This window comes from Phascolarctos cinereus, unplaced genomic scaffold (genome assembly GCF_003287225.1).
Source record: "Phascolarctos cinereus isolate Bilbo 61053 unplaced genomic scaffold, phaCin_HiC Scaffold_9;HRSCAF=440, whole genome shotgun sequence".
NCBI classification, from domain to species: Eukaryota; Metazoa; Chordata; class Mammalia; order Diprotodontia; family Phascolarctidae; genus Phascolarctos; species Phascolarctos cinereus.
The window spans coordinates 203003032-203020577 of record NW_027556402.1 but is presented as its reverse complement, the minus strand read 5'-3'; the positions used below and the strand labels follow the sequence as shown (position 1 = coordinate 203020577).

The following is a 17546-nucleotide window of genomic DNA, read 5'->3' as shown; positions in this document are numbered from 1 at the left end:
CTCCCACAGTAAGACACTGGAGCTCAACTCCACGATGTTAAATAGACTTTAATTGACCGAGTTGGGGCGAGCGATGGGTGCAGGCGCCCTTTCTGCAGTTACAACTCCCTCCTCCCAGAACCTCAAGGGCTGCCTGCCTCACTTTTGCCCAAGGTGGGGATAGTGCAGTTGGGCTGGGAGTGTTCCAGTTTTCTCTCAGGAAGTGGCCGGGGTCCACCAGCCAGCTGTGGACAAGGTCCCCTTGTGGTGGCCCCACAGTTAGGGAGGGGTTTGCACTCCCACCAAAACCACAGCAGAGCCAGGCATCAAGGTGGCCATCCCAAGACCCTCATCAGTGGCACCACTGACCCTGCCCTGATATCACTCCCTTGAGTGACATCAGAAGGCATTTCCTCTTCCAGCATTACCCTGTTTCAGTAGCACCCCCTCCTACAATGCCTCACACAGGTGACTGGAGCCAGGGCCGGGCTTTTGCCCGGAAACCCTGGGCTGGTGGGGACCGTTGTCGGGGGGCAGGGCTTCCAGAGCCCGAGCTGGAACTAGAGCTGGAGCGGGGAGGAAGAGGAGGCCGGCCTCGGGGAGCAGCATCCAGGGAGAGGGTACGGGGCCGGCCCCAGGGAGTGGCTCGGGGGCCTGGGCAGGCCCGGGGTGGAGAGGGGCTTCGGGGTGCGTGGATTGGGAGCTTTGAGGTGGGCAGCTTCTCTGTAAATAATGCCAGCCAGTGTGGGGGGACATCCAGGGGAGGCCCCTCCCGCTTGGCCAGGATGTCCGTCACTGCTGCGATGTCATCTAGAGGTTCAATAGCTGTAGCACCAGGAGGGGATTGGGGGGGTACACGTCAGAGCTTCAGCCCAGACGTTCTCTGTGCCATCCCAACCCCCCAGGCCCCCTCCCAGCCACCAGGCCAGCTGTCACCTTTCGCTGTAATAGGAGGAGAGCAGAGCCCGAATCTCGGCTGATACAGCATTATCCTGGAGCAGTAGCCCCTCACCTGGGCCCCCTGGGACCAAGGCTGAGGAAGGGGAGGGAGGGGGAGAAGGTGGCGAGGCCCAGAGAAACCAAAAAAAGGGGGAAGTGGTCCCCGGAGCCAAGACCAGCATGAAGAAGGGGAGACAGAAAAGAAGATATTAGGAAGGGAAAGGCCTGAAGAGCCCTACAAAAAGAAACCATTTTAGGGGGAATCTAAGAGCAGAAGGAGAGGTCTGAAAACAGGCCTAGGGAGGAGAAGAAAGGCAGACCTTGGAGGGAGAGGGGGGTGGGTCTGAGGGGAGGGTCAGAGGTGACAGTGGGGGAGGGACTGGGTCTGAGAAAAGGGTAAGGGGTGACAGTGGGGGAGGGGACTGGGTTTAAAAAGGGTCAGAGGTGACAGAGGAAGAGGGGAATGGGTCTGAGAAGAGGGTCAGAAGTGACAGTGGTCTGAGAAGAGGGTCAGAAGTGACAGTGGGGGAGGGGTCTGAGGGGAGGCTCAGGGGTGACAGTGGGGGAGGAGAGTGGGTCTGAGAACAGGGTCAAAAGTGACTGAGGGAGGGGAGTGGATCTGAGGAGAGAGTCAGAGGTGACAGTCGGGGAGGGGAGGGGATCTAAGGGGAGGCTCAGGGGTGACAGTAGGGGAGGGGAGTGGGTCTGAGAAGAGGGTCAGAGGTGACAGTGGGGGAGGGGAGGGGGTCTGAGAAGAGGGTCAGAGGTGACAGTGGGACGAGGCAGTGGGTCTTCTGAGAACAAGTCAAAGGCAGGGGGAGGTAGGTGGGTCTGAGAACAGGACAGAGCTGGAGGTGAATGAGTGAGAAGAGAGGGGCCAGACAGGAAGGAGAAGCAAGCTGGATATCATTTCTGCTCAAAGATGATGTGCCCACTCCTGGAGACCCCTTTCCATCTACCTGCCTCCATCCTCGGGGCCTCCTGCAGCCACCTCCCTCCTGTTCCCATGCATGGAGTCTTCCTTACCCATCTCATGGTAGAGCGAGCCTTGCTTGGCCAGTGCAGGGGGTGGCTTTCGTGGAGGAGGGACTTCTATCTTCATGAGTTCATCACAGCATTGCTTCCATTGGCCTACAGGAGGGGAGAAAGAGGGTGCTGGCCATGATGGGTCCACTGGGTGCCTCGCCTTCACCCTGGCTTCTTTCTCTAATAAACCCTCCCTCTCAATCACTGGTCAGAGAAGGGTGTCAGGCTAACAGGACGATGCCAGGCTGTCCTCCAGTCATAGACTTGGACTGCAATTTCTCCTGCCACTTAGAGCCTTCTTGGAATTCTGTGGAACCTGCCCCATGGTCCCCAGGCCGTAAGAGCCCACAGAAGCAATGCAGACCATGAAGCTTACCTATGGAGCCTCCCAGGAGCCCCACAGGCCCCCTGCCCCACCCTCCCCAGGAGCACCCTACACCACTTACTCATGTCAAAGAAAAGCTGCCACAGGGCCTCCATCCATCGCTGTAGGGCCCCCCGGCTTTCCATCTGCAATGTATGGGTCACTTCATCCCCCCCATACTGGTTACTGATGCTGAGGGTGAGGGGTGCCCCCAGGGTCTGGTCCCGCTCCCCAGCCCGGACCCGAGTCTCCTGGGGAAAGGGAAGAGGTTCAGATCCAGCCCACGTACCAGATTCACCTTCCTCCTCCCTGTTCCTTCTTTTGCAGGCCCCATGGAGGGCCCTGCCAGGTGGAGACATAATCAGTTACTAGCACATCCTCCTCTGACCAGAGAGGTCAGTGACCCTACGGCCAGACAGGATGCAAGGCTGAGGGAAGACATCGGACAAAGAACCTCACATGACTGGTGGTCAAAATAATTTAGGACAGATCTACAGCTGGACCCTGGCAAATATCAAATCCAGCCCCCTGCCATCCCTTCATTTTACAGATAAGGAAACTGAAGCCCAGATTTCACAAAACGTCAGAAAGTGAGAGGCCAAAGGTAGAGCTGGATAGAGCCAAACATGAGGAAAAACGGATAGGGCAGAGTGGAAGAGAGATCCGCTGAACTGAATATCTCCTAAGGTCCTAAAACTTAGGGTCCCTGACCTTGTTTTTAAAAAAAATACTGAAAAAAGTATATTGATAACTATTTCAATAGAACTGGTTTATTTTGTTATCCTACATGCTTTATTTTTTGCATACGATACTCTGACAAGGGGTCAATGGGTTTCACAGATGGCTAAAAGGGACCATGAGGGGCAGCTAGGTAGTTCAGTGGATAGAGCACCAGCCCTGAAGTCAGGAGGACCTGAGTTTAAATCCAACCTCAGACTAAACACTTGACACTTAACTAGCTGTGTGACCCTGGGCAAGTCACTTAACCCCAATTGCCTAAAAAAACATAAAAGGGACCATGGCTTAAAACAGCTAAGGAACCCCTGTTCAGAAAGAAGGGAGGAAAACCTGAAAGAAGAGTAAGACTAGACCAAAAGACAGAGTAAGGTTAAGTGCTAAAAGACTGACAGAGAAGCAGACAAAGGAAAAGAAGGGGGAAAGAGGAAGGGAGGGAGACCTCTAAATAAAGGACAAATGACATGGGACCCGAAGTCATTTCAGAGATGAAGCTGAGGCCTCAGGACCTAGTAAGGACCCAGATCACACAGTAAACGTCTCAGGTGGGATCTGAAGCCAGAGGATCTTGGCATGAGCCAGTCATGAGCATGGCTCCATTTCCAGGAGCTGTTCTGCTGTTTTGGGTGGAGGCAGGTCAGGCTCCCTGTAGTCTGGGGTCAGTGCTGAGCAGTGTTTGTCCTTAAGGCCTATGTGAGTGGGAGCCCCGTTTCTGTACAAGGTCCACGTCAGAGGTTGGAAAGGGTGTCCTCCCATGTGCTGCTGAGGATCCTCCCCAGCCCCCCACTGCTGAGGGGTCCCCGAGCTGGCATCATTACCTTGTTGATTGCAATGGTGAACAATGGATCTTCCTGAGCGTTGGCTTCCCCAGGATGTCGATAACAGAAAAGGTTTGTTCCTTTCAGGATGCCATGTACCTGGCCCCAGCTCTATGGGCCAGGGTAAACAAACCAAGTTAGAAGTCACTTTCTACCACCACTGTCCTCCCCATCCTTCCCAGCCCACCTTTACCCTCACCTGGTACCTCTCAGTAGCACTCTGTCTCATTTATGCCTGAATTTAAGGTGATGATTGATTTCCCCACTTATCTACTTCTGATCCCACAGATCCTGTTCTGACAGCTTGATCCTCTTTTCTAGCCTTTCTTCCTTAAAACAATTCCTCTACACAACTGTCTCTTCTCTCTCCTTCCCCGCCTCCTTTGGTCCTTCCCTGTCCTCACCTGTACCCTGAGGGTACCACTCATGACAGGCTGGGTCATGCAGAGGGGCTGAGCTGCCAGACGACAACACACGCTGCCGTAGAGGGGTAGCCAGGCTGGGCTTTCCTCTAGAGAGAACAGAGTGATGTTGGGAAAGGGAAGGGGGGGCCCTTTAACTGGGCCCCTCTTTTCTCCATCCAGAATTAGACTTCACCCCCATCCACCCTCGCTCACTCACCATTACTAGTGAGGGTGAGGTCATGGGTGCGGAAGCCATCCTGTACTGAAGCCAGAGTCAGGACGGTCTGGGCCAGGAGGTGGTATCGGGGACCCCTGTGGGAGGGACAAAGAAACAGATAGGAGAAAGAACGGAGATCATAACACAGGAGGAATCAAATGACCACAGGGTGAAACAACTCTCCTCTTCCCTTCTCATTGAGGGTTTTCTGAGGCATTGCTTCTTTCACTAGAAATCCCACTCCAGGATCACCACCCTTCAAGGCCTCTTGAAACCACTCTGAGCCTGGCCCACCTTGCTGTGAATCACCTAGACACATCCTGGGCAATACACATATTTGTAAATGGTTATCCTTGCTCCCCATGTCAATGTTCTTTGGCGGTATGCCTCTACCCTTCTTCCACGGTAGCCCAAGGAGAAGCTCAGAGACCACTGGAGAGAGCCATAGGGCCCAGTGACAATGTCTTACCCCACAGCTGGAGTGGGGAGCAGGATGGGGCTGGCCGCACTGCTACCTCCAGAGCCTCCAGCACTCTCCAGTGAAGCCCGAACACGCCTTCCTGAGGATCGGCCCAGAGAATTACTGAGCTTGCTGGCCAGTCTCCGGGGGGCTCCAGCCAGTGCTCCCTCCTCTTCTACACAGGCCCCATACAGCTCCAACCGCAGCTCAAAGTCTGGTCCTGCCTCAGTACTGCAAAAGATGGGGCTGAGATGAGAAAGGGGTCTGGAGGGAGTACAGGGAGACCCCAGGAGAGTTGTGGGAGAGGGAGAAGAGTCCTACAGCATCGCCCATATCCTGCCTTTCCTCAGACACATACCCTGGGCCCCTCTCCCAAGGATCAGGGCTAGGTTGGAGAGTAGGGAAGGCTGAGTGGATTAAGAACTCACAAAAGAACACTGCTCTGAAAGGAGATGTCTGTTAAGGTCCTGTCTACCAGGACCATCTCTGTGTCCTGAATGTTCCCTCCCAGTTGCAGCAGCAGGAATACGGCCCATCGATGTAGGTCTGAAGGTAGAGAAGCCAAATGTCAAATAGGAACTGATAGACATTGCTAGGAGCCCCCCCCCCCAACAGAGCAGATAAGAGTCCTTGGGGTCTTTACCCAGCTCACTCCCCAGGGAAAAGATTGCAGTCCGTGAGACTTACCTCCCTTGTTCTTGAAATATTCTGTGTCCTTCCACATGAGGGGGATTCGGATATCTAGAGGAGAAGGGAACCAGGGTGGGTTGAGACAGCACAAGAGGAAGGGAGGTACCCCAAGAGAAAATATATTCACTTGGACAATATTCTTTAGCCCCAGGGACAGAGCCTGTGTGCAGGGAGAGTCATGGAAGGGGATGCCAGGATGGGGTGAGGTAAAGGGTCAGTGAAGATGAACCGGAGGTTCCTTACCAGAGATACAAATTGTGCCTCGACATGGGGAGCGTTCATCAGGGGGCCCAGTGTCTGAAGGCCTTGGGTGCAGGGGAGGAAATAAGCATGTTATGGTAGTTAAACACCTCTCCTTTTCCCCCTCCAACCTCTTGCAGAAACACAGGGATTATGGACCATCCTGATACCCAGAATTCCCTCCTGTGCCTGGATGACAGCTTACTGACATGGCAGATATTGGGGGCGACCAAAGGATAAAGTACAAGGAGCTGTATGGCCCTAAGAATTCCATTATCAGTTATCAGTGCCAGCGATCACTTAATATGCTTCCACCCCTGTATATGCAAATGGTTACAGAGTCCTGTATAAACTTATACACACTCTTTGGCACAGATGCCTTGTAAGAATAACAATATTGCTTTATTGGGTCCCTTCCTCCATGGTAGGAAAGTGTGCCAAATTTAGGAATAAGAGAGAATTCAGTTTGAATCCTGCTCTCTGGCACTGGCTCTATGACCAGAGGCAAGTCACCTAGCTTCTCAGAGACTCAGTTTCCCCATCTGTACAATGGGGATAATAATACACATCATACCTACCTCACAGGTATCATGAGTCTCAAGTGGGAAGTTTCCAAACAAAATCGTTCTATAAATACCAAGGTTTTTTTTTCCTAATTAATCAACTAACATTACTCATCTCCTTCCCCACCCCCCACATCCCATTAACCCTTCCTTTTTATATATAGATGACATGTATTTGGATGTGGGGGTGAGGGAGGGTTGGGAGGCAAGAGTGTAAAGAAACACATCAGGCAATTAATAAGGAACTCCTGGTGGGCTGATTAATGGGAAAAGCATTGAAGCTTATTTTTGATGACCTGCCACTGTATTCCAAGGGACTATGGTGCTCTGGATTGGCAGTTAGAACTTCCAATGGACTTGGCTAGGAATCTTGGCCCTAACATTTACTACCTTTGGGACCTGGGGGAAGCTGCTTCACCTTTCTCAGTTTCTTCATTTTTAAAATTAGAGAGTTGAACTAGGTCCCTTTCAGGTCAAAATCCTACATTGATCCTCATGCCAACTTCTCCTTTACCCTCCATACCATGTAACTAGTGCCTTTTCTCGATGCCATTTGGCAAATCAGCTTTCCACTACAGTGATCTAAACTCTAAGGCTTTCCCCCATCAACACTTATCTCCAATACTTTGGAGTCCTACCGTGCTCATCAAATTTTACCAATTAGGATTACAGATTTAAAGTTGGAAAGGACCTTTGGGGTCATGTACAGTAGTCCATCCACACCCCCCCACCACCACACACATTTTACAGATGGGGAAACTGAGCTAGTCACCACAGCTAGTAGATGTCTCAGGTGGGATTTGAACTCATTTCCCCGCAAGCCCAGTCCTTGATTCACGGTGCCATGATGCCTCTCATGCAGAAAGTGCACTGCATGGACCCAGTCTCTTTCAAACCCTGTTGTCTGTAGTCTTCAGTTTGCAGCAGCTTTGTGTCTCTCCAACACTGGACCCCAAATCTTTGACAGCACAGATAGCCTCCCCACTAAATCCCCTACAACTCTGGTTATTCCAATAGGTCCCAAAGCTTGAACTATTTCTGAAAGCCTGCCACCTTCCCTTCTTGCAGTTACCCCCTTTAACATTCTTGTCAAGAGCTGGTGGGGATCCTATCAGCTTCCTTGCTTAGAACATATCCAACTCCATGGAACTGTGTTCTGTGTTCAAGGCCACTCTGGAAGAGCTTGTGGGGAATCCTGTCTTATAATGTCACAGCCAATGAGCAAACCAGTTCGTGATGCCTGATGTGATTCTGGGCACAGGGCTGTTCAGGCATTGGAGTACAGTAATTCCAGAGGGGTCCCTCCATCCATTCCAGAGCTCCTAGACACCACATGCACCAAACTCTTTTTGTCAGCCTAATACTCCCCATGCTAGCCTGTCCCGTTCAGTCCTCTTTATCAATTGGGCATCACCGCACACCCAGCCAACACTCAATATGTATCAGTTAAATGCATCTTTGGCTCTAGACAGTATTTGCTTAGTGCAGGAGCCACCCCTGTCCCCAACTTGTCTTCTCCTCTTCCTCCCCCTGCTCACCGCCTTGCTGTCCTCCCCAGCACCTGTGCTTCCTTTCGATGCTGCAGTTCCCCCATGTAGCTGAGGATGCGGCTGCTGCAGACCAGCAAGCTCTTGGTGGCCTCTAGGGCTTGTTCCCGTTGGGAGCAGGCAGCCAGCAGCTTGCAGGCTCCTTCTCTCATCCGGATCTCATGGTCTAGCTTCCGCTGCAGCTCTGTATCCTGGGGGAAGAGACATAAGTAGTAGAACCGGAGAGGCAGGATACCCCTACCCTCTCCCCTAATATTAGAGTCAAGGAAGGCCCTGGGAGAAATTGAGTTAAATAAATAATGAATTGTCATTGTGGCCTCCTAAATTTGTCTCCCTGCCTCCTCTTTCTCCTTACTCCAATCTATCCTAAACACATTGCCTAAGTTAGGGTCTTAATCCATTGCTTTGATCTTTCTAAAGCATGGAGAAGCCTCCCCTTGCTTAAAAAAATCTCCAATAGCTCCCCCATTGCTTATAGCATTCAAAGCCTTCCACAATCTATTAATACCATACTCCAACCTACCTTCCCAATTCTGCCTATTAATTTCTGTTAAACCTTCATGGTACAGCCTGATTCCAAGGCCACATGCTCTGCTGAGACATCCTCAAGGGCAGAAATGATCTCTGAGTACTTCTCTTATGCACACGTCACACACTGCTCCCTCATCTCCCCCTCTTAGAGAGTAAGACTTTGGAGAAAAGGGAATAGACTGTGTCTTAGTTATCTTTGAATCTTCAGACCTTAATATTATATTGCATAGACTAGGTACCCAACCACACACAAATAGTATTGAATGAATGACTCAGGGTTAGTTGGGTACTAGGGGAATCACCAAATCACCAAAGAAATGACATGTCCCTTTCATCTGCTTATGGCAGCTAAGTGGCACAGTAGATAAGAGAGGTGAGCCAGGAGTCAGGAAGACCCGAGTTCAAATTTGGCCTCAGACACTTACTGTAGCTCTGTGACCTCAGGCAAGTCACTTAACCCTGTGTGCCTCAGTTTCCTCATCTGTAAAATGAGCTGGAGAATGAAATGGCAAACCACTCCAGTATCTTTGCCAAGAAAACCTCAAATGGGGTCATAAAGAGTTAGGCACAGACTGAAATGACTGAACTTTCATCTGCTTATACTCTAGCTGGGAAGCTGAACCCACTGAAAAGATCATGGGAATTGCCACAAAGCAATACATGTTATCCTGTAACACAGAATGAAGGTTTAAGAGTTGTGAGATGCCAGACCTGGAGGGCAACTCTGTGGAAGGAAGGAATCTCCTACTTTAAATCTTTTTTTTTTTAATTTTTTTGTGAGGCAGTTGGGGTTAAGTTACTTGCCCAAGGTCACACAGCTAGTAAGTGTCAAGAGTCTGAGACTGGATTTGAACTCATGTCTTCCTGACTCCAAGGCCAGAGCTCTATCCACTTTGCCACCTAGCTGCTCTCCTACTTTAAATCTTACAAGGGTGGGAAGGGGTCTGAAATTTTGAGAGGATCCCTAAAATATGTTGGGGGGGAAGGAAGGGGAAAAAGTTGGGAAGGGGCACTACAGACTCCTCTGGCCCATTTGACCTACAGGTCAGTCTGAACCTAGAACTTTAGGGCAAGAAGACCTATCTACCCTGAGCCCAGTTCTGTATTCCGAAGAAGGTGGGGGAGAATCTTAGTTAAATTCATCTCAGGAAGTGAAAGTAGGAAAAGCATAGATCTTTTGATTAAGTTAGATAACGGGAAAACAATTCTGAGGTACTACCTCATATCTATTAAATTGGCTAACAGGACAGAAAAGAAAAACGACAAATGGTGGAGGGGATGCGGGAAAAATGGGCATTAATGCACTGTTGGTGGAATTGTGAACTGATTCAACCATTCTGTAGAGCAATTTAGAACTATGCCCAAAGGGCTATAAAGCCATGCATACCCTTTGACCTAGCATTACCACTACTAGGTCTGCACCCCAAAAGAGATTTCAAAAAGGAAAAGGACCTATATATACTAAAAAAAAATTGAGAGTGAGGCAGTATAGATGAAAGGAAGAGTGAAAGGAATATAGGAAGATCAGGGAGAGAAGGCAGGAGGCTTGGTTAGAGTAGCAAGGAATAATAGAATGTTAGAGTAGAAGGGGGCTTAAAGAACCCCCTACCCACTTTACACATGAGGACATTGAGGTCCAGGTGGTAAGCAGGATCCAACCAGCAAAGCAACTACTATGTACAACTCACTGTACTTGGGTGCTATGGGAGCTATAAAACCATGGAAAGTGTGCTTTCTGTTCTGAAACTCACTGGGGAGATCCAGACATACACACACACCTACAACAGAAGGCAGTGTGTCATAGGTCTGTTAGACAAATATTAAATGCTATGTAAGAATTTGGAGATAATCAAAAGCCTGCTGTTAACTGGGTCAATCTGATAAGTTTTTATAGACGAGGGAAAATTTCAGCTGGGCCTTGAAGAATGGCTAGAATTTTGATGGGAGGAGGGCAGAGAGAGACCAGTTTCCTGGTGAAGTGAACAAGCAAAGGGTCTGCTTGGCCTGGACCAAGACTTTTCTACAGGGGAGTAGTGGCAGAATGCAGCATGTGAGGACCTTGTGTGCCTTTATCCCACAGCCAGAGGGGAACCATTACCGGTTTTCTTTTGTTTTTTTGAGCTAAAGTTAGTGAACTAAGCCCAGGTCCCCAGGATCTTGGTCTGAGAAAGTCCAAATAACATCCCCAAAGGTCATCCCTCAGCCTTCACTTCTCATGCTGCCCTCATTCTCCATCTCTATCTCATGCTACTCTCCACACCCAAAACTTTAGGCGGGCAGCTAATGGAAGAGGAGGGTTCTCCCCCTGTGGAGTTCCTTGACCTCTACCTCTATCTCTTCCCTCAAGCTAATCCCCTCCGCTAGACATTTCAAACTCAGATTTATGGGGCCCCTCCCCATCTTCCCAACTTCAGCTTCTTTTACTTTGGCTAAGCCAGTATTTTTTCCTGAGTCCCTGAGTCCCCTACCTACTGATCTTCAGCCCCCTTCACCCCTGATGTCTCTATCTGGAATTCTCCCTTTTCATTCCTCTCCAAATAAAGTACCTTTCTAATCGTCTTCTCTGAGAAAACCTCGGGGAGCCAGTTCCCCCCAAGTCCATCGGGATTTACCCATGTGTCATTGCTAGCTGCCTGCTTGCCCTGGGGTTGGCCATGCTGTGAGCTCTGCAGTGGTGGGCTATGCAGGGGTGTGTGGTTGAGTGGAAAGGGAATAGGATTTCCTTCGTACCTAAAACACGGGTCTGTTCCCAGGGCCTCTCTCCTACTCGGGTGTCCTCAGGCACAGACCACAAGACTCTAGGTGGAAGTGACGGGGCTGCGAGGCTGAAGAGCCTCCCTCCCGGAATGTCTCTCCCTTGGGCATCACTTACTCGTCCTTCCTCGGCTCCATCCATTCCGCCGCCGGCTCTGGCCCCCGGACTCTGACTGGCCGGGCCAGGACAAGTGAGGAGCTAGCTAACCCGGGCTGCAGGCCGGAGGGCCAGCGCCGGGCCGGCTCAGCAAGGCTCTGCCGGAATGCTCCCGAGTCCTCCTCACGCCTCCAGAGCTCAGGAGCTCCGGTGACATCAGCTCCAAACCGACGCGAGAGCAGCTGCGGCGGGGTGAGGCCAGGGTAGCAGGGACATATGTCCAGCCTTTTACCTCTCTCAGGCCACAGAGCCATCATCCCGGGGTCTAGGCAGTCCCCTCCTCAAATGCAGCAGCCCCCACCCACAGCATTCGGCCCGACAAGTCCAAGCCCCGCCCCACCCCATGATGGCCACGCCCTGGAGCTCCACCCCCACCCCCCCATCTCCACCCTGGCTAGGGGAACTGGGTACTCAGTCCCAGACCAGCCACAGTAACCCACCGGGAAAAATGGAGGGAAGGAGGGCTGTAGCAGTAGGCCACTAAGGAGATAGCCCCTCACCTAGAGCTTGCTGCCAATCCACTCTCACCCTCTCCTCTCTAAAGGAGTCAGGGATCTATGGGCAAAGTTCTACCTGCTGAGCACAAGGACTGGTGTGGAGGGGGCAGAATACAGAGGAAGGATTAAACAAGATCCTGCCCAGTGCGTGGAGACCCCTTCATTTCACCTTGGAAGCTATTCATTACCTATAAGAACTTCGAAGTGGGGAAAGAAGGTAGTAGAGAGAACCTTTTGCCCAGGGCAAACAAGAAGGGGAAAAACATCTTACAACCTACACATTTTGCTTTCCAGCTTTGGACCCTGAAGTCGGACTTTGCAAGGTCTGTAGACCATAGTCTCAGCCCAACATCGGAAATGACTGCTCTCCTTTACGGCCAGCACAGCATGCCATTACCTTTGCTCCCCTATGCCTCCTCACTCTCTGCCCCAGGTATATAGGAGAACCCAAGAATCTTATTTTTTTTTTAAATCTATATCTAGCTCCCCGTTTGGACAATGGATTACCTCTTCTAGGACAGGTTCTCAAATGCAGTTTCCCCAGATTTTTCTGAGACTCCCTGCTGTTAGTCTCCAGTGGTCTCCCAGTAGCACCCCAAGCTTCAGATCTGACTGCTCCTTTCAGTGTTTCCAGTACTGTTACTTTTGGTAGACTTCTGTTTCTCGACTCAGATCCTCCTCAGGATGATTCCCCCACCCCCATCCCTTCCATCGTTTGCCCTGGCTGCTCCACATATAATAACAATACAACTACTAGGTCACATTTCTATGACCTCAAAGGTTTATAAAACTTTTCACACAGCAACTCTATGAGACAGACAGGTAATGCAGGTAACACTATCCCCACTTTCTAGGGGAGGAGACTGAAGCGCAAAGATCTTATTTGCTCAAGATCATAAGTGGCTCAAACCCAGGTTGGTGACATGTGTATATATAAATGTTTTTCCTATGCCTCCTTCAAACAAACATTAAAGTCACCTCCAGAATTTGTCTTCTTTTCCTGATTAATTCCACCCACTCCAGTCTTCTTGTCCAAGAAGCACCTTTCACAAGTCCCTCTCCACACCCTGCCCTACCTTGGTGGAGACCAAAATGCAGGAGAAAGGAGCTCTAAGCCATTCAATTCAATTTAACAGTAATTTTCTTAGGCCATGATGGTAAGCATAACTCACAAGGGATAAGATTGCAAGGAAGAGACGGTCAGCAGAGATGATGTATATGATTTCAACGGGTAAGGAAGGCCTCCTGGATATACAGTGGGTGAATGGGAATGGGCATGTACAAGGTTGTACTCCCCAGGCCTGTTTCTTCCCTTTGTACCCCAGCCCCAGGTTGTGTTCATAACCACTGGCTGTCATGCTTCTGACCACCTCCTAATCTGTCCTATCTCAGCTAGCTTCCTTACTGTCAACTTTAGAGTTGCTCTTTCTGGAAGGAATTTCAGAGGCCACCTGGCCCCAACCTCCCCTCCCCTCCCTGCCCCCATTTTACAGATGAGGTAACTGAGGCCCAGGAAGTGACTTGCCCATTTTCCACTCCACGGTGCTGTTTCTCCTCTTAATCCTCACCGCTCTCCTAGTTTCCAGAAAAGCCACATGCCAATATCCAACTTCCAGAATGTGTGGGGGTGGGGAGTGGGAGAAAGGGCAGTGAGCAACACAATGTGATGGGAACATAGCTTGGGCTGCTCTCTAGATGGCTGTTTGGGGTTGGGGCAGACACAATGAAACCCACTCTCATGCAGCCTACGGATATATAATCCTGCAAGGACTCTCCTTTCCCCTTCCCCAATCTCCAGCAGACTAGAGTTCTGTGAGGCTCAGGCACATGCAGATCGACATGCACCCCTGGCGGGTGGGGGTGGGGGTATTACCTCCAGGCTGAGCGCCATCTGCCGGATATACAGCATGTTCAGGTCTTCCAGGATGTGCAATCTGTCCTGCATCTCTGTGGCCCTCAGCTCTGCCCTGAAGCAGTCCTGATTCCTCCCTTCAACCCCCTAACTCCCTGGAGTCAGGCCTTTTAGGCTGCCACGACAAACTTTCTCCACTGCTGCTGACACCGCCCCAGGCGGGAGCAAGGGATAGAGGGAGGGGAAGGGAAAGGAAGGTGGGAGGGGAGAAGGGAGGGTCTGGAGAATTGACTGAGGGGAGGGGGGCTAGTGGCAGAGGGGGCCCCTAGGCAGACTTGAGCATCCAGTTTGGGTCTGATGGCAGCTGCTTCCCCAGCTGTGGAAGAGAAAGGGCCTTTCATTCCCTCCCTAGCCCCCGCCCACATCACTGGCCCAGTGGACAGAGGGCCAATGTGTACAAGGATGGGGGTGAGGGGTAATGTGATGGCATGGGGGGGGGAGAGGCAGAATGGGGATATTTTTCAGAGGGTGGGGGGGTGGTCAAGCAGCATTTGGCTGCAGGTTTCACATGGTTGTTAAGGGTTCTCAAGGAGCAGATAAGGAAGGTTGGAGGCTTCCAACTAGAAACCTGGCTCTGGTTCAGCTTTTTAGTGGGGAGGATGGATGTGTGGAGAAAGTGAGGCAGCTACTGAGCCCGGGAAGTGGAAACGGGTGAGTCGCAGAGAATAGCCCATCCACTCCAAACTGCCCCTCCCATGCTCTGCTGTGCCCCGCCTCAGTCCAGCCCAGTCCAACTCAGTCCAGCCTCCCCAGTTACCTCACTCTGTTCCAGCAAGGAGAGGGGGCTAGGTGGGTAGGGCCTGCATGTAGCTCTTTCCCCCCTGTACACATACTCCCTTCTCTGGGCCCCTTCCCTTCCAGACAGGAAACCAGCCCGTCCCCCGCCAGCTGCAGCTCTTGCCCCCCTCCCACTGGAGCACACAGTGACCCAGAAGGTCACTGTAATCCAGGCCCCGCCCTATTATCCCGGGGCCAAGCCCAGCCCCTGTCTCTCGGGTCCAGAGTGTCCTCTAGCCTAGGACTGTGTTCCCAAACTCTGCAGCCTAGCTCAGGCTGGCAGCTGTCTTCATTTTCAGCTCCACCCTCAGATCCATGCTCCACCTCTTGGATTGAAGTTTAGGGTGGCCTCAACTGGTAGGAGAGGACAGCCTTTTCCTTCCACGACTTAAAAGTTTTACCCTAATAAACACCTCAGTAATTCCTAGGCCTTAGGATTCTGACTTTTGGGTCTACCCCGTCAGGGTTGGTGATCCTTTGTATACAGAATCTTCGGGTGGCATTTCAGAGTAGTCAGCCCAGCCCTTCCCAGCCCTTCCCTTCCCAGAGGCAGCAGTGCTGAGAGAGAAGAGTAGGTGAGGAGAGAGCAATGAATAGGGCCTTTGTTCCCAGGGGGAACAACCGGAATCTCTGCTGGGAGTAGTGGGGGGGGGAGTGAAGGAATGGGCAGGTGGAGCCATTATATGTAATCCTTTTCAGGTCCGGAGGGAGAAGGAAGCCAGATACTAGATAGGAAAAATATTACATCTTATTTTCACTAACCTCTGGTTTCCTTTGTAATTCTATGTATTTTATTTTATGCACTTTAACACGTTCCCAAAAGGCCATCTTTAAGTTTCACCAGAATTCCAAGGGGGTCCATAAAACAAACCAAAAAAAAAACGGTTAAGAACCCCTGATTTAGTACAAGGATGCTGTTGATGCTTGGTTAGGAAAACTGAGACCCAAAAAGAGGAAATCACTTGACCAACATCACACAGGCAGCCAAATCTGGCTAAACACAGCTCCTCTAACTAAACTAAACTTTCACCACGCTATGAAACCTTGGAGTGAAAGGCACTGACCCTAGGTGGTTGGAGACCTCTTCCAGGGATTTTTCCCTCTTAGTCCCCCAACAATCAACAACCATACACAAACACACACACACACACACACACACACACACACACACACACACACACACACACACACACACACACACACCCTACTATAAAGACAATCCCCATTCCCCTTCTCTCTCTCTCTGTATGCATGTATGTAACTCTTCCAGATAAGTATCCCAGACTATGGCTTGGACATTTAGGATCATCCCTGGTCCAACTCCAGCCTTAATTCCTAAGAATGAACCCATGGAAAGAGCCTAATCATTTAGCAAAGATGGATAGTTGGTGAGGGGAAGTGGAAAGGAACTGGTGTCCCCTATTCTCTACCACACAGCTACTCCAGCTCCTGGAGCTAGGAACTATTTACATCTCCATTTCAAGCATCTACCACTTGTCAATTCTACCTAAATCAGTCTCCAGACTGGACGTAGAGAGGGCTTTCTGAAGTCCAAGAGAATTCTAAGAACCAGGCCTAAGAGGGTGGTTTTGGTGTGGAGAGGAGGGTTCCAGGTATCCTGAACATGATGGAAGGGTTGCAGGTGCGTGAACATGGAGTGGGCCAAGAGGGACCAACTTCGGGAAGTTTTGAAGTCTTAACTGGGGCCACTGAAATGGGGCTCAACCTGGATATTTTCCCTGACTGGGCCAGCCCAATCGAACACAGCAGAGGCTGGGAAAAGTCGGCCAGGGCCGCAGTTAGTACCTTTCTAAGCCAACACCCTTGGTACCCTGATTGTGGCACTTGCAAGGTCCACCCCTTGCCCCACCCCTTACTGGCGAAGGGAAGGGGGGCGAACCGTAGGAGGTAGCGACAGACGCTGGGAGGGGTGAGGAGGGTCTCCTACCTCTGGGGTGTCGCAGAATAGGCTGAGGCGAAAGCGGCCGCGTTTGAACTCCATCTCCAGGGCAGAACCCCGGGCTACAGTGACCCGACTGCGGTGATTCCGGGAAAACATTCTTCAGTCTAACACTGGAATGGACCAGACCCTTTCCCTAGTTCTTTTGTCCCGGGCCGCCTGGTCTTTAGGCTTTTTTTGTCTGCTTGATCGATTGTTTTTTCGATTTGTTTTCTGTTACCAGCAAACCTCGGGTTTCCCTAATCTCAGTTCCGGACTTCCTCTCATCTCCTCTGGGCTCCTGTCCTGTCCTGCCTGGCTTTGTCCCGTCCCTTCACGCCCAGCCACGCCTGGCCCAGCCCCCTCACCCACTCTCAAAGCCCGGGAATCTCCCAGTTACTCTATTGCCAAACTTCACCCGCCCCCTGGCCTCGGGAGGGACACCTAGGACACGAATGAGAAGGAACGCTCAGTACAGAATTACCTCGAGAAGAGCTCCGCCCCAGAGCGGACACCTGAGCTAACCCCGCATTAACAGTGAAGTTGGTTAGGACAGCATCCCATCTGAACTAAGGCTTGGAGACGGTTTTTGGGGACCGAGAGGGAGGTCGGCTTACCTGAAGCAAGGGCGGAGCCAAAGAAGCATGTTTGGGCTGCTGGCTCCACCCCCTCTGCTAATTGGCAGGAGATGGCTTCTTCCCAGTTCCCAAGCGGTCCAGTTCTCTGCTTAGGGACACCCTAGAGAAGGCTCTAGGACTGCAAAGCAGAAAGTGAAAATCTGGGAAGAAACTGGTGTGGTTGAAAACTCTGCATTGTAGGTGCTGCTGTGGATGTACGTACAGGTGAACGCTGGAATGAGGGGAGCGTTGCTCTGATTGTGGATACATGTGTGCATGTGTGTGGGGCAGGATGGTTATTTACACATGTGTCGCATGTGAAGTAAACAAGAATTTATTAAGCGCCTACTACGTGCTAAGCACCAGAGATACAAAGAAAA

At 51.1% G+C, this 17546-nt stretch overlaps 1 protein-coding gene across 9 annotated transcripts; it reads right to left on the bottom strand.

Annotated features, from left to right (window-relative positions):
• Positions 1–30: 30 nt before the first annotated feature.
• Positions 31–17373, bottom strand: RTKN (rhotekin). 9 transcript variants are annotated; one of them, XM_021005333.2, is made up of 13 exons: positions 17034–17373; positions 16559–16683; positions 7974–8173; positions 5876–5937; positions 5630–5683; positions 5371–5488; positions 4952–5173; positions 4483–4577; positions 4266–4372; positions 3862–3972; positions 2391–2559; positions 1945–2049; positions 31–804 (listed from the first exon to the last, which is right to left on the bottom strand). In XM_021005333.2, exons 2-13 carry the CDS (start codon positions 16667–16669, stop codon positions 440–442), a joined length of 1719 nt encoding a protein of 572 aa, XP_020860992.1. In that variant the 5' UTR covers positions 16670–16683; positions 17034–17373; the 3' UTR covers positions 31–439. The 9 variants fall into 9 exon arrangements, with proteins under 9 accessions (XP_020860992.1, XP_020860996.1, XP_020860998.1 ...); XM_021005337.2 differs by having other exon boundaries at positions 16559–16646; positions 17034–17372; XM_021005339.2 differs by lacking the exon at positions 17034–17373 and adding an exon at positions 8506–8671 and having other exon boundaries at positions 16559–16622.
• Between the last annotated feature and the right edge of the window lie 173 nt (positions 17374–17546).

Coding starts and splice junctions, on each gene's coding strand:
- RTKN (XM_021005333.2), bottom strand. CDS start 16,669: ATGTTTTCCCGGAATCACCGCAGTCGGGTCACTGTAGCCCGGGGTTCT. Junction 5,489..5,629: donor ATATTTCAAGAACAAGGGAG/GTAAGTCTCACG, acceptor CTCTACCTTCAG/ACCTACATCGATGGGCCGTA. Junction 5,174..5,370: donor TTTCAGAGCAGTGTTCTTTT/GTGAGTTCTTAA, acceptor CATCTTTTGCAG/TACTGAGGCAGGACCAGACT.